The sequence below is a fragment of the Daucus carota genome, chromosome 9, assembly GCF_001625215.2.
Source record: "Daucus carota subsp. sativus chromosome 9, DH1 v3.0, whole genome shotgun sequence".
Taxonomy (NCBI): Eukaryota; Viridiplantae; Streptophyta; class Magnoliopsida; order Apiales; family Apiaceae; genus Daucus; species Daucus carota.
The window spans coordinates 37,059,846-37,081,241 of NC_030389.2; the positions used below are offsets into that span (position 1 = coordinate 37,059,846).

At 35.3% G+C, this 21,396-nt stretch overlaps 4 protein-coding genes across 4 annotated transcripts; 3 read left to right on the forward strand and 1 right to left on the reverse strand.

Annotated features, from left to right (window-relative positions):
* Nucleotides 1–1,209: 1,209 nt before the first annotated feature.
* Nucleotides 1,210–4,549, forward strand: LOC108207144 (uncharacterized). Its single transcript, XM_017377604.2, has 2 exons — nucleotides 1,210–3,740; nucleotides 3,829–4,549. The coding sequence occupies exons 1-2, from the start codon at nucleotides 1,210–1,212 to the stop codon at nucleotides 4,547–4,549; spliced, it is 3,252 nt and encodes a 1,083-aa protein (XP_017233093.2).
* Nucleotides 4,550–4,894: 345 nt separating this feature from the next.
* Nucleotides 4,895–9,138, forward strand: LOC135149355 (uncharacterized). Its single transcript, XM_064084944.1, has 9 exons — nucleotides 4,895–5,261; nucleotides 5,402–5,877; nucleotides 5,953–6,159; nucleotides 6,597–6,927; nucleotides 7,044–7,276; nucleotides 7,359–7,562; nucleotides 7,661–7,753; nucleotides 8,289–8,405; nucleotides 8,490–9,138. Exons 1-9 carry the CDS (start codon nucleotides 4,895–4,897, stop codon nucleotides 8,895–8,897), a joined length of 2,436 nt encoding a protein of 811 aa, XP_063941014.1. The 3' UTR covers nucleotides 8,898–9,138.
* A 3,779-nt stretch (nucleotides 9,139–12,917) lies between these two features.
* LOC108200826 (metalloendoproteinase 1) lies at nucleotides 12,918–13,967 on the forward strand. Its single transcript, XM_017369084.2, has one exon. It carries the CDS (start codon nucleotides 12,918–12,920, stop codon nucleotides 13,965–13,967), a length of 1,050 nt encoding a protein of 349 aa, XP_017224573.1.
* A 6,108-nt stretch (nucleotides 13,968–20,075) lies between these two features.
* Nucleotides 20,076–21,134, reverse strand: LOC108202387 (pre-mRNA-splicing factor ATP-dependent RNA helicase DEAH7). Its single transcript, XM_017370765.2, has 4 exons — nucleotides 21,051–21,134; nucleotides 20,780–20,956; nucleotides 20,428–20,489; nucleotides 20,076–20,327 (listed from the first exon to the last, which is right to left on the reverse strand). The coding sequence occupies exons 2-4, from the start codon at nucleotides 20,885–20,887 to the stop codon at nucleotides 20,186–20,188; spliced, it is 312 nt and encodes a 103-aa protein (XP_017226254.2). The 5' UTR covers nucleotides 20,888–20,956; nucleotides 21,051–21,134; the 3' UTR covers nucleotides 20,076–20,185.
* Nucleotides 21,135–21,396: the final 262 nt, after the last annotated feature.

The window sequence follows — 21,396 nt, forward strand, 5'->3', positions numbered from 1 at the left end:
GGGATAGTTATGGATTGACTGTTTGTTTTTTTTGAATATCTTTTAAGACGATCCAACCGTACCGATGATATTAAATACCCTTCCGAGTGTTGGGAAAAAATAATCGAAAAATATAGTGCACGGGTTGTGTCGTATCTCTGTAGTGTAAGTTGTGTAGCACAGAATACTTGTATTGGGGATAGTTATGGATTGACTGTTTGTTTTTTTTGAATATCTTTTAAGACGATCCAACCGTACCGATGATATTAAATACCCTTCCGGGTGTTGGGAAAAAATAATCGAAAAATATAGCGCACGGGTTGTGTCGTATCTCAATAGACAATGTAATATAATAATGCTAGTTATACTTTCACTTTCATGTTTTTAAATATCTTTTAAACGATATTGTATAATAATGTAATTTTGCACTTAAATTTCTGAAAATATAAGAATATATTAAATATTGCTTTATTTGTACTTATTAAATTTATAAAACATAATATTAAATATTAAAAGAATGTCAAAATAATAAAATAAATATATTAAAAATAAATGGGCGGCATGTTTTCCCCCCCAAATCGAAGCTAACTACAGTTATTCTCCACTATCTCATCGCTAATTACAGTTAACGCGCTCCTCCTCACCTCGCTCAACCTCACCTCCCTCGCTCTCTCTCACCTCCCTCGCTCTCTCTCTCCTCACCTCACCTCACCTCACCTCAACCTCACTCAACTCCGGCGCTCTCAAAATTAGGGTTTCAAAATTAGGGTTTCAAAATTAGGGTTTCGAAGTTTGGGGGTTCGAAGCAGAGAAGTTTTCACCTAGGGTTTTGAAGGCAGCCAAGCTCGATTTAAGCTCTCACCAAGGGGATTAGGTATATTTTACGCTCCCTCCTCTTTCTCTCCAGCTCTCTCTCTCTCTCTCTCTCTCTCTCTCTCTCACTCTCTCTCACTCTATCTCTCTCTCTCACTCTCTCTCTCTCTCTCTCTCTCACTCTCTCTCTCTCTCTCTCGCTCTCTCTCCCCTCCCCCTCTCGCTGTCTCTATGCATGCTTGTAATTATGTAGACTGTGTTTACATACCAACTGATATTTTTAAGTGATTGTCATTTGTATTTTGAGTATTATTGTTAATGATTGGCTGAATCATGATACTATGTTAGTTAGTTAGGCTGAACATGATACTATGTTAGTTACTATGTTTTTTTTTTTAAGGTGACTAGCTTTTAGGAATGGAGGCTGATTGGATAGGACTACCTAGGTACAGTGAAGCATATGTCAGTGGGATTCAAGCATTTGTGGAAAATGCGTTTCCCCTTTTTTCCGTAGGTGAAGAAATGAAGTGCCCCTGCAAGAAATGTAATGGTCAATATTGGCATCGTCAGGATGTGATTTATGATCATCTCATTTGCAGAGGGCCTTCCGCTTTACATGTCCAATGGATATATGATGTCTCGCAAAAGAAAGTCGAAAATAGTACCGCAAATATAGGTTCTGACTTTATGGATTGCGAAACGGGGTATGATTTTGGTGATAATTTAGAAGCAATGGGGAAGATGTTTGAGAATTTAGACGATGGACCAGATACGGAGGCTAAAAAGATTTATCGGCATCTGAAAGAGGGAAAACAACCACTCTATCCCGGCTGCAAGAAATTTTCTCGTTTAAGTTTTATGATCAGGCTTTACCATTTAAAATGTAGTCATGGAATTAGCAATTCTGCTTTCGGGGAATTATTGGGGTTGATAAAGGATGCTTTCCCCGAAGCAAATATGCCTTTGTCCTTCAATGCTGCGAAGGACATGATTAGGGACTTGGGCCTTCATTACGAGAAAATACATGCTTGTCCCAATAGTTGCATGTTGTATTGGGAAGCAAATAAAAATAAACAAGTCTGTGATATTTGTGGGGTATCTAGGTGGGTTATACAAGAGAAGAAAGGGTCTGCCCATAATAACGATCCAGAGAAGTTAGTTACTAAAGTGCCAGCAAACGTTATGAGATATTTTCCACTAAAGCCTAGGCTACAAAGATTGTTCCTGTCCAAGGAATCTTCCAAATTGAACACATGGCATGCAGCGGGAAGGACGAAAGATGGGAAACTAAGGCATCCGGCGGACGCCGAAACTTGGAAGACAATGGATGCTATGTATCCTGATTTTTCTTCGGAAATTCGAAATATTTCACTAGGTGTAGCTGCTGATGGATTTAATCCATTTCGTTCTATGAATTTAAGTCATAGTACATGGCCAATTCTACTTGTAAACTACAACCTCCCACCTTGGCTCTGCATGAAACAGGAAAATTTGATTCTTTCAACGTTAATATCGGGACCAGAATCTCCAGGAAATAGTATCGATGTCTATATGCAGCCTTTGATTGCCGAATTGAAAGAATTATGGGATGTCGGCATCCAAACATATGATGCCTTGACTGATCATAACTTTAATTTACGGGCAAGGGTGCTTTGGACCATTAGTGACTTTCCAGGATATGCTATGTTGTCGGGTTGGAGCACAAAGGGTAGACTAGCGTGTCCAATATGTCACTACGAAACTTGTTCTGAATATCTGAAACATAGTAGAAAAATGTGCTACATGAATCATAGAAAATATCTCGATCCTTCACACAAATGGAGGTTTGACAAGAAAAGATTCAATGGGCAGATTGAAACGAGGCAGATTCCGGATCCATTAACGGGAAAGGATATCGAAGAATTGTTGTTTGGGTTTGAAAATCAATTTGGGAAGAAACGCAAGGGAATGGGAAATAGAAAGCGTAAAATCGACTCTCCTTTCAAAAAGAGGTCAATATTTTTTAATTTGTCGTATTGGAAACATGTTCAACTTCGACACAATCTTGACGCTATGCACATAGAAAAAAACTTATGCGACAATATATTAGGTACTTTACTAAATATTGGTGGCATGTCAAAAGACCACTTGGGTGCTCGCTTTGATTTGCAAGAAATGGGAATAAGGAAGTCACTTCACCCTGTTAAAGGTGCAGATGGAGAGACTTACGAGATTATGGCATCCATCTTTGACATGACAGATAAGGAGAAAGATGTCTTTTGCAAGCTGTTGAAGAATGTGAAACTGCCTTATGGCTGTGCTGCTAATATAAGTCGTTACGTGCACACAGACGAGAGAAAAGTAGTGGGGTATAAAAGCCATGACGCGCATTTTATCCTCCACTACTTGTTACAATTTGCTGCAAAGAAATCACTAAAACCTGAGGTGGCAAAGCCGTTGATCAAATTAAGTGAATTTCTTAGAGGCTTATGGAGCAAGGTGATTGTCTTGGATGATATTGAGAGGTTGCAAGAAGAAATTGTTGAAATTCTCTGTGAATTTGAGATAATATTCCCACCTGCCTTCTTTGACATCATGGTTCACCTACCTGTCCATTTGTGTAATGAAGTTAAATGCGGCGGACCGGTGCACCTTCGGTGTATGTATCCTATTGAGCGGTATCTTGCAAAGCTGAAATCATATGTACGTAATAGGAGCAAACCAGAAGGCTCAATTGCAGAAGGCTACCTAGCAGAGGAGTGTATCACATTTTGTTCAAGATTTTTGGTTTGTGAAGAAGCAAAAGAAAATACTAATTTTGGAAGATGTCCAACAAATGTGACGTACCATATTGGAACAAGAAGGAATAAAGATGGCAAAGTTTTCCAATTAGAAGATTCAGAATGGAAAGCATGTCATACCTACACTCTGTTCAATAGCGGTAATAAGGAAATTGAGGCTTTGCTTGAGTAAGTTCTCTAGTCCTTACATTTATTAAATAATAAAAACTAATTAAAATGCCTCTTTTATAAACAGTTTCAATTATTTACTTGATAGGATTCATCGAGCTTCAGTTGAAGCAGATCAAACTTCAGAACGATACAAAAAGGAGCAAACACACTCCAAAGAGTTTTGGAGATGGTTAAAGGTCCAAGTTGAAAATCTGGACACCAATTCAACCGAGTTACAAGTGTTAGCATTAGGTCCCAATCGAACAGCGAGGAGGTTTAGCGGGTATTTCATAAATGGTTATCGATTCCACACAAAGAAGAGAGATTCTCGATGCACCACACAAAACAGTGGAGTTTTTTTAACTGCTGAAACCACTAGTTTTGCAAATTCTAAGGACAAAAATCCAATTATCGGGGAAGTGAACTACTATGGGTCTATTGAAGATATTTTTGAAGTTGATTACTGGGGAGTATTCAGGGTGGTTATGTTTAAGTGTTGCTGGTACCAAGAAGAAAAAGATCCCTTTGGTCTGACTAGGGTCAATTTTAACAAGTCCCGTCACAAATCTGATCCTTATGTTCTTGCTTCACAAGTGCAGCAAGTATTCTATGTGGAAGATCCAATTGCAAAATCTGTTCAATATGTTATGAAAAGACTACCAAGGGTTTGGTGTGACGCTGAAGACCAAGATTTGTTGGAAGAAGAAAACAACCCTCCTGATAAACATGATTCTAATCTTGATTTCCAACTACAAAATCAAGTTGGTGAATTTAGTTGGTTCAGGGAAGATATCCCTAAAAGACAAGTCCCTGTATCACCAACTTAAGTAAAAAAAAAACTCTTTGGTAATATGTAATTTAGGAGATGTTTTAGTTGCTGATATGTAATTTAGGAGACTGAAATTTATTGGCGATGTTTTAATATTGGTGATGATCTCTGAATTAACTAACTGTTTCTCATAGTTAATTAAACTTGTGTTGCTAAGGTCCAATGTTAGTTAACTGTTTTCCATATATAATTGTGGAATTGTAGCATAATTCTCTCTTTCTTGATGATCATTCCTTAACTTAATAACAATCACTTCTGTCTTTATATTTAGTTGTCTAGTTCAGTTTTTAAATTATCCGCATAATTGGTCTCCTTTTAATCCATATATGTTCATTTCTGTAGGATGGCAGAGAAGTTGGTGAATGTGAGGTATAACTATGATGGCACATTCAACAAGACAAGTTATTCAGGGGGGAAGAGTATTATTATCAACTGCCAAGACGTGGATGAATTTTCATATACAGTGGCGCTAGAAAATGTCAAGGATTGCCTCAACTGTACTGAAATTGGAGGATTATATGTGCTGAATGGAAAACCCCTACAATGGAAGCTTCTGAAGTGTGATTCAGATTTGCTTCAACTGGTAGATGCCTGCGAAAGTGGTGGGGACATAAATATATATGTGGATTGTGTTGTTGACAAAGAATGCAAGCCACTGGAGCCAGGGGTGCCATTTCTAGTCGTACGACCAAGAAAGAACATACTTAAAGGTCATTTCTTATTTCAAATTTTAAATTTAAATATAATAACAAATTACTAAGTCATATTTACTTATAATAAGGCTTGCTTATGTGTTTAATCTCATGAGACACATGTTTACTGATTTGTGTCTTTTTGCAAATTTTTGCAGAACATCTACAAATCAAACAGAATAGGCGTACTTTTGTTTCTTCACACCAACTACAGCAACAAAGGCAAAGCAAGAGGATTCCAAGGTCACCTCAGATGCAGGAGGTTGAACAGAACAAGCTTCCAAAATCACCACGTTTGCAGGAGCTAGCGAAGAAGAATCTTCGAAGCTCAACTCATTTGCAAGAGGTTCAAAACAACAATCTGCCAAAGACACCTCCAAAGAATCTTCGAAGCTCAACTCATGTGCAAGAGGTTCAAAACAACAATTTGCCAAAGACACCTCCAAAGAATCTTCGAAGCTCAACTCATTTGCAAGAGGTTGAAAACAACAATCTGTCAAAGTCACCGCGTTTGGAGGACCTACAGAAGAATCTTTCAAGCAACCCTCAGTGGAAGAAAGATGTAAGCCCCAACGCTGTATCTGCATTGGTGGCGAAAAGGAGGTTACACTTATCAAAATTGGATACAATTGAGGTAGTAATATTTTCCCTTAGCTCACACCTATTTTCTAACATACCAACTGATATTTTCCTGATTTAACACTTGCAGTCGGGCCGAGTGAATGAGTATGAGCTGCGTAAAATTCAGAATGTGGAAGAAAACAAAAAAAAGTTCAAGGAACTCGGATTAGGAAAATATGCTGCTAATCCAATTAAGCCGATAGTCCAGCAGAGTACAAAGGAAAAGAAGGATCGGGAAGATCCTGAATATGTTGTGGAAAATGAGACGGGAGATGAAAGTGATGACACTTCAGAGGTAATATTTTATACTTATTATGTACACTTTTTCTTTATTTGTGTTTATTTTATTATTAATTAGCTGTTTGTGAAATTATATGAACCTATTGGGTAATTTTGTGTAAGGGGTTGCATTTGATTTTGCACTTATTATGTACATTTTTTCTTCATTTGTTGGTAGAGGCCTCTTAACTTAATTAGTAATCAAGAATATAGATAAAAAAGAGTTGTTAATGCTTTCTTTTTTGAGAAATTTTAAAAGTTGTGTTGTTAATTTTAAGTTTGTTTTGTTAACGCTGATTCATTTGTATTAGGCTAGACACAATTTGCATGCAATAATTATGTCTTAAAATTTCTAAATGATTTTTTTTATTAAATTAACAATATCACAATATATATCTGTTTTAGTTATTATGTACATTTTTTCTTCATTTGTGTTTAATATTTACTGCATAGGGAATCAAATCTGTCCAGAAACGGAAAGCAATACCTGGTCCCAGAACTCGTTCGCGAGCAAATGATAAGGATTTGGGTGATAAGGATCCGGTGGATCCTATCGACAAAGGCAAAAAGGTTGCTGCTGCTAGTACCAAAAGTGCAAAACTTATAAAGCCAACATGCAGCAAACTGCTAAAACAAGGGGATAATTCTGCACCAAGTGGTACAATTGCTGCGTATATGGCCCTGCGAGAACGTCAGAAGCAGAATCTTGAAGCTGAAATGAGGAGAGAGGATGTTGGTGATACAGATTTACAAAATGGAAGTGAAGGTGAAGAAGTAGAAGAAGGTAATATGGTCATTTGTACTTTATTTCTTCTGTACGTCTCATTTTTTAATAATTAGTAGGATTATTAGCAATAATATGGTAATTGCATTTTATTTTATTGATGGCTATCTGAACAGAACCTAAAAGACGTCGAGGACGTTCAAAAATGTTAAAAGTTCATGCTAGGACTGCTGCTGAAAAGATCTTTGTTAAACTGAGTAAACGAGGTCAACCAATTGGAGAGCGGAAAACTAGATCCGAGTTGAGCAATTTCCTGGGGACTCTAGTTAAGGATCACGTGTCACTTACTTATGTTAATTGGCATGTTGTTCCAGATGATTTGAAGAAGAAAATGTTGGAATATACTTTGGTGACCTCTATAACCTCAACTTTACTTACTTTTCTCATATCCGTGCACCAACTCATTCAAGTTATATGTTGACACATTATAGGAGAGGTTTGATATAGCACCAGAAGGGGAAAAGTGGGTGTACAAGACACTTAATTCATCCTGGAGAACACACAAGTCTCGTGTCAAGCTGATGCATTACTCCCAATTTGACAATGATGAGGAGAGGATTCAAAACAGGCCGGATCATATTCCGCTCGAGGATTTTAAGATGCTGTTGGACTACTGGGCGGACGATGGAGTTCAGGTATATTTATAAGGTGGCAAGTATATAGTTTAGAAATTAATTTGCTGCACGCCATTTGATATGGAAAGTAAAATATGATAACATTGTTTTGGTAACAGATTTTGGCTGAGGATAATAAGGCTCGTCGCAATATGTATGTTGAGACACACACTCTCGGTTGCAAGAGTCTTGCTGAGCTTAGAACAACACTGGTATGAACATAAACAACTTGAGTACCCTATAGCTTTTAATAATTTGTCATAAATATTTGTTAATTGATGATGTCCGTAATTTGTAAGAAATAAAATTGAGTACCTTGTACCTTTTTCTTATATTAATTTATAGAGTGTTGATAATCGCCAGTTTGATGTTACTTTTGGATAATTGCCATATGAGTTTATAATAGGCACAGACTTCAATAATATTTGAAGGTAGATTAGGCACTCTAAATCTTCTGCACTTAAATTTTTATTGGATTAAATAGCAGTTTGGACTTGGTACGCTAATTTGAGTTTAGCTTTGAGTTTGGCAGTTTTTTAATCCTATTTTTAAAAATGCACTCAAATTATGTAATGCCCAAATTCACAGTTGTTAAATTCAAATTTAGTTTAATTAGTTTGAAAAGTTCACGAGTGAAGTGTATTTTCAGATTACTTGGATTTTTTGTCTACCTTCAATGTTCCCGTACCAAGCTTGTCTAATTCATTGTCTACTTACGAGTGAAGTGTTGTTTCTGTTACTTGACAGAAAGAAGATGACCCAAATCAGAGGTCCCCATCAGAGGCTAAAATATTTGTAGAAAGTCGCAAGCGCAAGCCTGGGCACGAGTACAAGTTAAGTCCAAAAGCAATTAAGAAAAAAATTGTAAGTAAATTATCTTCTAAAGTATATATATTTGAACTCATTTTACCTCTACCTCTGTACACTTGACAAAACTTTCTCTTGTAGGAGTCTGTTGAAAAGATAACGAAAGAAGGAAATGATGCAGCTGAGCTCGTTCCCAAAAAGAAAAAGAACCGGCCAGATTGGTTGGTGGGAAGGCAAGGTAAAACAGCAGCTTCGACAGAAACTCCAGTTGATCCGGTTACACAATCTACAGTCGAGGAGCTGCACACAAAGATTGCTCAGCTAGAGAGTGAGATGGAAGCGAAGGTCAATACAAAAGTTCAACATAACATGGCCTGGTTGCTGAAGAAACTCGGAGAGGCAAATCCGGGTCTGAAAGTTGACATTACTCATGACTTTTGTGCAACTGTTTCTAGTGATGGAGATGAATTTGGCACTCCAATCACTCCTGGCACCGCTTCTGGAACCGCTCCTGGCACCACCCGTGGCACCACCGACTCTTTAATATAACTGTTTCTACGTAAAACTTAGTTAATATGAATTTGTCATCCTGTTTTCAGATTGTTTTGATGTTGCGTTTCTGAAATGGTTTGGATGGGATTGTTTTATGTTGGAGGATGGTTGGATATTTGTTCTTTTGGAGTTTGGTATTTGTAGTTTAGGTGGATGTATGGTGGGAAGTTTGGATGGATGTTTGTTGGATTGTTTGTTGCATTATTTATATTTTTAATGGGAATGCTCCAAAAACAATGCAGGCATTGCAGAAACTTCCCACCATACATCCACCAATGCAGGCGTGGCCGGCGGCAGCCGCGACGCCGGTGCGAGGGCAGTGCTAGAAACACGATTGAGGGAGATGAGAAAAGCAGTGGTGAATGTGTGTGTTTGTGTGTGTATATCACTAATCGGTGAGCGAACAACCAGAGAGAGAGAGCCGCTGGCAGTGGTGGTGGTGGTGGTTGGTGGTGGTGGGTGAGAGAGATAGAGAGAGAGGTGTTGGGCAGTGGTGGTTGGTGGTGGATGGGGGGAGAGAGAGAGAGAGTGGCGCTGGGCAGTCGTGGTGGGTGGTGGTGGTTGTAGTGGGTGGGGTGGTCGTGCGTGGTGGAGGTGATTGGAGGTGATTGTGGTGGCGGTGGTGATGGATGTATGTATATATTTGTTAAATTAAAATCTGCTAATCACTAAATATTATTGTCATAATCACCGGTTTGTACGTTTGTACAGTAAGGAGTTTGTACTGGAGTAAGTGTTAGTTTTGTCATACATTTATAATGGAATTTTGACCTACTGTACTCACTCAAAAAGATATTAATATTTTTTAAAAATAGGTTATATAGTCTATAGTGGAAGGTTTGAATAATGTTTGAATTTTTATTAATAAGATTTTAAAATTTATCGAGGATGACTTGTATGCTTCTCTAGTGGGAGACTTGGACCAACTTGTAAAGTACATATATGTCTTTTGTTATTAAAGTATTTAATTTGGAATAATTTACATTTTGCATCCCATAAATAATAAGTTTCTTGTCAATACGCACCCTAATGTTTAAAAATCGCTTCAATATGCACCCTTTTGACCATTTTTCGTTATGTTCACTGTTAAAATTAACGACTGTAAGGGTATATAGTAATTTTGTAGACTTCCTTCTACTTATTTTTTCCATACAAAATTATCATTTTACCCCTGCAGCCATTAATTTTAACAGTCAACTTGACAGAAAATGATCAAAAGGATGCATATTGAAGCGCTTTTTAAACATTAGCTAGGGTGCGTATAGACAAGAAATTTTGTTTGGGATCAAATCGAAAAAACGCTTAAACTTGTGGGGTACAAAGTGTATATTATTCTTTAAATTTAATAAGAATGATAGGCATATGTATCTTACATATTTTATTTTAAGTAATAATTCATTTTTTAATTGTTATACTAATATAAAATTAATAATCATATTTGATGAATTCTTTTAATTGATGTTTCATATGTGTTTGTGCGGTGATAATGATTCAAAGAGTCAAAGTGTGGAGTGCAACCATGCTTGTTTTGGTCTACTCTACTGCACACACTTACCATTGTGATTTGTGCTCAAATGGTAAAACGACAACTAGGATTGTAAATTGAAACCACAGTTTTAATTGTTAGTGGCACTTAACACGTGGCTAGCTAGTGCCATTCTGTGGTTTTAATTTCCACCACTGCGTCATTTGCGTCAAACAATTTAGTTGCAAGTCCGAGTAATTGGAATTATTCTCAGTGATTTGCTCTTGACTTCCAAGATATAAATTATTAATTATTAACTGTATTGCATAGTAATATTTTGAAGCTCTCGAGTTGAAGGAGGCGACGGCTTTCCGTGCTTTTAAGTACTTCAAAGTTTAATAATATAATTTTCAAAAGCAAAAATAAATGAAAATATATAATAACATTATTCGGGGAAAAAATTTGAAAGTGATATTCTTGATTATTTAGTCTGAATATTTAGAAGTGTGTCCAAAGAATTAAAGGATTATAAAACAAAACCGGGTACAAGAGAATTGATAGTTAGTTGTTGGAGGTGTCGAATTTTAAAATAGATAAAAAGTTTTTTTTTTTTGCCACAAAAAGGTTTTGTTTTATTTGAAAATATACTTTTGTAATTTTATAAAATTAATAAAATGTGCTCCTTTCCCGCTGTAGTACCATTTAGAAATATAGTTCTTCAGCTTGGACGATCATCATTTAGTTTTTAAAAAACCAAACTAATTATAATTATATAAAGGGAGAAGAAAAATAATAAACAAACTTTCAAGAACCAGAGCTCATAAATAGTTTTAACTTCAGTTTCGTCCCGTCTAAACCAATCCAATAATAACTGATACTTAATTTTGACAGAGAAATGATAGATGAGAAGAAAGATGATATTTATTTTAACCCGGTGAGATGGAGAAGAAGGATGATACGGATTTATAACCTTAAGTCCAATTATGGGCAAAATAGTAGTAACTTAACATAAATTTCAAAATCCTCATTTTCGTCTTAATCCAGCTCAATCGATAATGAGTTCAACGATAATCTAAAGTAAGAAAAGTTTTGAGACAGAGGATGAAAAGAAAGTAAAAAATAATGTATTAATTAAAAAATAATATTAATAGAATTGACTTCGATTTTATTTTATCTTTATTTAGGGATCAGGGTTTAGGTGAGAAAAATGGGGATCAAGGCGCTAGGGTTAACTAAATTAATCATGTGCAGTGTTTACGCTTTTGTTTGTTTCACAAAAGAAGAATAAAATAATATCGTATGCTGAGTCTTGTATTGTACTTAAATGATTAATATTTAAAACATTTTACACTAGTTCGGTAAAAAAACGTGTTATTAGACTTTTACAAAAAAAGGTTATACAAATATAAAACATGTAAAATATAGTTTTGTACGCGGGAAAAGGACTCATAAACTTCATCCTGAAAATATAACAAAAAATTAGGGGAGAAAATGAATCGGAATGATTCGGGCTCGAATCCACATTTGACCCGTTAAAAACATATATAATTCGTACTCGTTGAAGAACGAGCGAATTCAAATCCGATGTCATAATTCGAACGAATATCGAGTCCTATCTTAACATTCGAATACCAGGTCATATTTCAGAGTAGTTCAACTAATTTAAAAATACTCATATATATATATATATATATATATATATATATATATATATATATATATATTAAAATTATTCGAGTCAAATTCCAAAATTATTTATATTATTGTGCATAATATATATCTTATATTAGACAATATTTATATTAATATTATCACTCCACAAATGATTACATTTTAGTTATAGTAAATAAATTATTCGGATATTCATAACTTTTTATTATATTCTACGAATTGAAATACTAACATACAATAATGTGTAATTTGGTATATGTTCGAGTTGAACCGAAAATTATACGAATATTGATATTCGATCTCGATTTGAATTTGAATAAATTTATAAAATTTTAATTCGGATATTCATAACTTTTTATTATATTCTACGAATTGAAATACTAACATACAATAATGTGTAATTTAGTATATGTTCGAGTCGAACCGAAAATCATACGAATATTGATATTCGATCTCGAGTTGAATTTGAATAAATTTATATAATTTTAATTCAAATCTGAGCCAGATATGAACGATAACTATAAATTCGAGCCCAACTCAATTATATTGTTATAATAAAATAAATCTATTGCGGTAAATTTCCTCTCTTTTTCTATTTGTTAACCTAACTGTACGGTGTACTCGATCGACCAGATAAGCATTACATATGGTGTACATCAAAAATCAGAAAAGTCTCTGATTTTATATGTCGTCACAATGCGCGCGTCAGATGGTTAATATTGTTTGTAGCTCCCCAGTTTTAATTAACTGAGAAAAGTAAAGAAAGTTTTAAACAAAAAAATCGAGAGAATCTTTTCAAAAAAAATCGAATAATGTTTCTTATGCCGTCCCTATATATAGATATCCTTGGTAGCTAGCTTGTTGCATCTTCTCAAGCAAATATGGCACAACATTTTAAGCTGATATCATGTATCTCTCTCTTCTTGCTCCTGCTTGTTCCATCCAATGCCGAAAAACCTACACATAAAAAGCCACTTCTTCCATCCAAATACGAAAACCTTGAAATTAAAAAGCCTCTTATTGTTTCATCCAACTCAGAAAATCCAAAGTTACTTCATGCTCCGTCCAATTCAGAAAACCTTGCAACTAAGAAGCCACAGCCTTTCGGTTTTCTAAATCATCTTAAAGGAGGCAAAAAAGGGGAAAATTTAGCAGGCATTCGTGAGCTGAAAAAATATCTGAACAAATTTGGATACCTGAACTATAAATCTATAAATGGACATGATAATGACCATTTTGATGAGATGCTTGAGGCTGCTGTGAAGACCTACCAGGCCAACTATAATCTCAAGATCACCGGAATACTTGATTCTGAAACAATATCAAAGATGGTGATGCCACGGTGTGGATTTCCGGATATCATCAATGGGACTAATAGCATGACAAAGAAACATGAGGGGCATCAACATCACGGTTCTAACAAACTCCACATAGTCGCTCATTACAGTTACGGCAGCTACAAATGGCCAGCTGGCAAGACTCATCTCTATTACTGGTTTGAAACGCACATAACCTACTCAAGTATCAAACGGGCTGTGGCAAGGGCATTCAACAGATGGGCTTCGTACACACAACATTTCACTTTCGAAGAAACTTTGGATTACCAAAGCTCTGATCTGACGGTTACTTACTATAGAGGTGACCATGGCGATGGTTCTGCGTTTGATGGTCCAGGAGGAGTTCTTGCTCATGCATTTTTCCCAACCGATGGAAGATTACACTTTGATGTGGATGAGCGCTGGTCCATAGGGGCTATTCCTAATTATATTGATCTTGAGAGTGTTGCTGTGCATGAAATTGGGCACCTTCTTGGACTTGCTCATAGCACCGTCCAAGATGCAATTATGTATCCAAGTTTACCTTATGGAGTGGTCAAAACTAATCTTCAACCTGATGATATTCAAGGAATCAAAGCGCTCTATAACATCTAGACATGCTTTGTGCGGGCTTATAACATCTTGATGTTTGCATGTGTCATATTTATATATCTATCTATGTTGAAGAGGGTGCAACATGAGACATTAGTGTTTTGTTGCCCTTTTCCAGGTGTGTTTTGTTTTCGGGTAAGGCCAGGAGGGTTTGTATTGTAGAAAAAAATTGAGAGGTTGGGATGATGGACGATGGATGTGCATGTTACTCTTGTATGTTTCTATTATTAAAATAAAATAACCTCTCTCTCTTTTAATTTTAATTTTATATTATATTATTAATACTAATTATATTCTATATTAAATTTATGATTATTAAGAAGTTGAAAGTTTTAAAAAGCCCATCATAAAGCTTACATATACACTACTAGAAAAACTGCCTACAACAACGGCTAAAAACTGATGTCTGAATATTTTCGGACCGATGTCTACGTGGGGATGTTAAAACTCGAACAAGACACTTAAAACCCTAAAATCCCAAACACACAACTTTGTCATCTGTTCCGCTTCACAGAATATTTTTATTTTTCAAATTTCTTAACGTATTTGAAGAAGGTAACTTGAAACTGTGTTTTTTTCCTTCAAAACGCAAACTTCGTCTTCCATTTTGAGAAAAACATAACACAATTGTTACATTTTTCGTCATCAGTTTTAATATAATACCAAAACACAACTTGAAATTATATTTTGACGTGATCCTCATTTTTAAATACAGACATTTAGGACATTATGTATTAGAATAGTTACACTGATCCTGTTTTCTCTTTTCGGAAACAAGGCAAACTTTACTTTGAGACTAAAGATAGGGGAATCATGGGCTCCGTGTTCCATAACTTTTGCAGAAGATGAAGATTTCAATCACAGGTTTAATTACATTAGCTTTACAGGGAAGGAGGGTTGGATTGTGGGGAAACCCGCAATTCTATTGCATACTTCTGATGGCGGAGACAGCTGGGAGCGAATTCCACTGAGTGCTGAATTACCTGGGAATAGTTAAGACCATCGGCATCAGCCTTGCCTATTATCTAAACACTGAATGAAATGTCTGTTCCACTTTAAATTGTTTGCGTATAACTGTATTCTGCTTTGGATATGGAGTTCAGCTTTTGTAGTTCTAATGTTTGAGAATAGTGTTATGCTTTAATCTTAGTTGTCATATGAGGCACAACGGTCCTCATAAATAATCATATATCCTCCACATGCTGGTTCGCTAGCTGAGTTAGATATCTTGTATAATGTCATTTTTCGCAAACTTTAAATTTGAACCAGGAAGATGATCTCGGTTGTTAACAATTAAGAAGTCTAAGCCTCTATTTCCTTATGAATCTTGCATGGTTGTCAAACTATTTTTAGAACAATGGTAGAAGTATCAAGCTGTATGATCTATTCCGCCTGAAATATAATGCTGTCAACCTTCAAGGTGAAAGCGAAATTATTTTAAAGAATTTGTGGTGCTATTGTTTTTGGATTTTGTGATGATTTTGGAGTGCTCTGTTATCCACTTCCTACCTGAATCACACAAGTAGGACTGTGATCTTATATGTTGGACAACTTAATAGCCTCTTTATGAGAAAATTTAAGCCCTAATAAGAAAACTGTCAAATAATTGATATTTTTTACCATTCCAATTTCTAGTTTTATCTGATCACCATTTCAATGGCACCAGACTGGAACAAAAATTCGGTATCTACGTGGAAGTTCCCATACGTCAAGACAACTTGGAAAATGTTGTCTCATTGCTGTGTCATGTGTGGTCTGCTTAAACATCAATATGCCGCCAGATTCGAGTGAGGGTTTCATAATAAATTGATGATCGTTCAGATACATTATAAAGATAGTGTCATTATGTAGTGTTTTACATATATTTAGGTTGCAAACTGGAGTGGTTTTTGTATACAGGCAAAGGTACTTTTAAACATAGGACAATCAAAAAATTATGTTCTGCAATGATGTGAATGACAAATGATATTAATCAATGCAATCCATCGGTGTCTTGACGGATTCTTTACATATCCAATTTTCTTTTGTATATCTTGCTTAAATTCTTTATATTTCAAAATTTATAAAAGTCAGGAAATTTCTACAATACTTCCTTCATCCCGATAGTAGAGCTCGCTGACTTTGTGCACACAATTTAAAATCCGTTGATCGTAACTACAAAATATATTTTTAAAATTTTATTTTTGTTAAATCTTTAATCAAAACAATGAGTTCTAAATATTATTCGAAATTATTAAAATGAGAAGAAGAAATCATGAAATAATTATTTAAAAATTGGCCTGTGATATCCACGGTGACTAAAGAAATCTATACTATACCTCTCTTTGGAGAAGTGATTAATTTGATATTTAACCCGAAAATTCAACTCGGTTCCAGGCTCCGTCAGCCTCCCTGTTTCCACTGCTGTATGCTTAAAATTTCAGCTCTCCAAGTCACTGTGACACTGTCATCACTCAACATTATAAATTGCTAACGGGGTCGGTTCTGTTTGAACAAGTAAAAGTCTCCGCTTTGTGCACCAAGAGAAGATATGCATTTGCCTACGGATTGTACCAACATTTACTTCTAATTTTTAAATTTATATCTACTTAATATAATAGATTCTTAACCCAAAAATATATAGACATTGTTAGTAGCTAGATTGATACCTTGCATCTTCTCAGGCAGATATGGCACAAAATTTTCATCTCATATCATGCATCTCTACCCTCTTCCTTCTCCTCGTTGTTCCATCCAACTCTGAAAACTTCACAGCCAAAAAACCGCGGCCTTTCGGGTTTCTGAACCATCTGCAGGGATGCAAGAAAGGGGAAAATTTAGCAGGCACTCGTGAGCTGAAAAAATATCTGAACAAATTTGGATACCTAAACTATAAATCTCTAAATGGACGCGACAGCGACCATTTTGATGAGATGCTTATTAGTTAGAAATTTGGATCAGTTGGTGATCTAAATTTGGATTTTTGGATCACAACTGTTGGAGATGGCCTTACGGCTCATATAATACTTGCAGTTAATGTTTTTTATTTTAAAAAACTCTAGAATAATTCTAAAACAGTCGTTCTTATCTCCACTGCTAAAGACACGGATATTTGGCTCGACAGTTACCACTTTGAAATCAAGCGTGGCTGATATCCTGCAATTACTTGATCCTGCAAAACTAAAATCTGCACTACATTATAAAGTAAATATGTTAAGCGGGGCGAAACTAGGGTTCTGATTCGCACTACACAGAGTATTCAATTAAGCAGAACATCACAACATGAGCGGAGGTAAGATATAATCTTCAATTGCAGAATAAAGTCTTTTTTCTTTGTTGTTAATAGTTGTAGAATAATATTTTTTAGATTCTTTGATCCTCCAAATCAGAGTTGTACACTATAAATCCTACTTCGGTCTAGTTTCAGACGGCTGGACAACTGCGCGTGCTAAACATCAACGGCAATGAGCATAACATATCTGTTCTAGTGCAGAACATTGAATTAACTGATGAGAAACATTATTCTCACCTCAAAAACTACAAAGAAAAAAAATAAAATTTCTATAATAACTGCAGGACAACGAATCCAACAAAGAGAATTCAGTAATGATTCGATGTAAATCGAGAAGAAAATAAAGACACGAAACTAGAAAGGAAGTGGAGATGAACGCAAGACATGTGGAGGAACAAATGGCAGGATAATCTCTCTCCCACAAACTGTGAACAAAATAAACCGACGCTACAATCGTGGAAAAGATTAATGAGCGCTCAATTTAAAAAGATAATGTAGTTAATGATTTAAATAATATAAAATTCTAATTAAATTACAGCCGTTAGATGAGAGTAAAATGGAGGGTCGGGATTGGGACTCTGAGAACTCCAAAAAAAAGTGGGACTCCAAATAACTTTTCTCTTTTATTATATATATTATATATATAATTTGTATAAGACAGTTTTGATGATTCATCGAATGATTTACCGGGCCAAAAGTTCCTATAATATTCTAGAGGAAAGTTCTATGGAGACCGCAATTTCATCGGAGACCTCGGAGACCACGTATGTTCTGCAATCAAAACACTATAAAATACATTATTTTGTAAAATATGTTCTACAAATATCATGTATTCATTAAAATTGTTGAAGATCATCTATATTTAATAAGTAGATAATGTATGTTCTGCAAGTTGAACAAATATTCTGCAGACTAAACATATTTCATAGAACAAAACATTTTGTAATGTTCCACATGTAAAACTTATATGATATTCAAGATTTTAAATGAAATAATGATTTTGTAGAACATGATTTGCAAAACTATTCGTTTTGCAATGTTTTTATGAAATATTTTACTTGCAGAACATAGGTGATCTCCAGGTCTTCAGAATAAATGTGGTCTTCATTTAACTTAACTCTAATATTCTATAATATAATATCAAAGAATATTATGAATGTCTTTGAAATAATAACAATAGGAGTATGGAAATTCCTAATTTTGCAATATGTCTAAAGACCCAAAATGCAAAGGGGCCATCTGCCCATCTTCCCAAATATACAGTCCTATAATCCCACAGGTACTGAAACTATTAAAAGGACACCCAATAATTTATTGGATACTTTACCAAGTATTTGAAATACGGGAAAGATATATCATTCGGGAAATATTTCTAAAAGGGTTGCAAATGGATCTGCTGGTTCACCAATCATTGATGGTTCTAGAACCGTTAAACCAACGTTACATGCAATAGTTCCTAGAATTATTACTGGAAAAATATATAAAAGATCATTGGACCAAGCGGGCTCTCCGTAATAATTATGACCCATACCTTTAGCTAATTTAGCTCTTAATACAGGATCATTCAAGTCAGGTTTTTTTGTTATTGGGATAGGTGAATTCTTATAGATCCATCCCCCGAAGGAACCGGACATGATAATTTTTCATCGAGAGAGCATGACCCGGTTCGGCTCGGTTTTGGGATAAAACTGGAACCGGAACCATCTTCGGTTCTTAAAATTGAAAACCACAACCGCCGGTTCGGATTCGGTTTCGGTTTATAAACCTACGGTTCGGTTTAATCGGATCGGTTTCGGTTATAAAACCAATAATTATAAAAATGAAAAAAATATACGGACAAGACAAATCAATGCGCGGAATCTAGACATAATTTTTTCTTATAAGCAAGCGAGTATGTTTTTTTAAAAAAATACAAGGCAAAAAAGAGACTCTTGGCTAGAGAGGGTTACACTGAAGAGGTTGATGGAACTTGGAAGATTATTCAAACTGGCGGCCAAGGATGCAAGGATTTGAGCATGCAGCGAGGAAACTGGCAGATTAAGAAAATGTGGTACCCCAGCAGTGAGCATGAAATATCAACCCAAACTGATGTTTTCATTAAATATTCAAATATAGTTATTGATTTTTAAACATGATATAGATTATAAATTTATTATATATTACATATATTATTTATTATTTAATTATTATTTTAATAATCGGTTCGGTTTTTATCGGTTCGGATGGGAGGTATAACCGGAACCCAACCATTTAATTCGTATCGGTTTTTGCTTTTTCGGTTTCGGTTCCGGATCGGTTACATTCGGATCGATTTTTCCGGTTTTTCCCAGTTTCGGTTTGGTTTCAATTCAAATCGGTTTTTTGCTCACCCCAACTATGGTATGGACCATATCAAACTTTATGCTGGTTCTCGAAAATTTTTAAAGTTGAATATCAAATCATGTATATTAAATGAAGTGTAAGTCAAAGAATTTTACTTTGTTCAAGAATTTAACATTTTATTTGTTGACTTGCTCTTCAATTAGAAGAAAAATAAAGATCATTTGTTGAGCAAGTCTATAGACTCTATATCATGTTAAAAATATGTTATAGTCGACTGTTATTTGGGCCACGAGATTTGGTATATCATCTAAAAAATTGTCTAATATCTAAAAAATATGTCTATACCATGTTAAAAATATGTTACAATTGAATTAAAACAATAACATTACCTTCCAAAAAACAGTGAGAATTTTTCAGCATTTAAAGTGGCAGATGTCACTATAAGCTTAAAATCACGCCGTCTGGCCAGGGACGGAGGGAGGGGGGGGGGGGGGGGGGTATGGGGTGGTCTTGGCCCCCCCAAAACCTTCCCCAAGCCCTTATATATAATCAATTTATATGATTAAAATTCATAATTTGTAGTATTTAGTCCCCCCAAAACTCATGATTATTTTGTAGTATTTTGTTCTTAAAATTTTTTTAGTAAAATTTCGCCGCCCCGGAAAATATTTCTGGTTCTGTCCCTGCGTCTGGCAACAACTTTTTTAAGGATCCCAGAGAGCACGTCTGTGTTTAGTGACCTTTCGTGTGCTTCATCCATTACAACAACACTGCAGTTCCATAAAGAAACAGTTAATATCTATGTACATTGTAACAACATACAAAAAACAGAACAGATAATCTGTACAAGATTGCAGTCCAACTTCATACCGATATTTGTCAAGATCAGCATCTTTGAGTGTCTCACGCAGAAGCACACCATCAGTCATATACTGGCCAAAAGTAGAATAGTGTAAGTAACATAGCAAGACAATTTTAAGAACTGAATTTAAAGCAATTCTACAAACCAGCCAGGAGACTTAGGACTGATTAGTCAATTAAACGATATACTGCCACATATTTGCAGCAGATCTAGGAATTTACAATCTCCCGCAAGATCAGGAGAGGTAACATAAAAATTCTCATTTTAAGAAACTACAAGTAATGCAGCTTTTTTATACTTCATTTTGAATGAATCAGACAGAGATCCAAATAGAGCTGCATCTACGAAACTAATGTTTACCTTTATTACAGTGTTTGGCCCAGTCACATCCTCAAAACGAATTGCATAACCAACTAGATCACCAAGTTCAGTTTCCATCTCTTCGCTAACTCTTTTGGCAACACGCATTGCTGCCACACGCCTTGGTTGAGTGCAGCCTACTATACCATTTGTGGTGTATCCATCCTCGTGCAGATACTGCGAAGAATTTCCAAAATTTTGCACAAAGATAAGCACAAGGTACCCACATAATAAAATATTAAAATATTTTGTGCAAGGCTTCTGAGAATACCTGGGTCAGTTGTGTGGTCTTCCCGGAACCAGTTTCTCCAACTACCACAACCACCTGATTTTCTCGAACTACCTATTCAACATTATGGAGAAATTGGTATCTAAATTTCAATTTCATCTTGGAATAACAAAGTTTAGATGGAAAAACATAAGAAACAGAAGTTCAATTGGACGCCTTACAATAAGAAAGGAAAATGATTAACATAATTATTATAAGTGATACGGTATGACCGGAAATGGCAGTCAATTTTAACCGTTTATGTTGTAGTGTATTTTGACTCATTAGATCAAATATGATCAATCCAACTATGATTGAATAAATTCTACAAGATTTAAAAATTTTGATT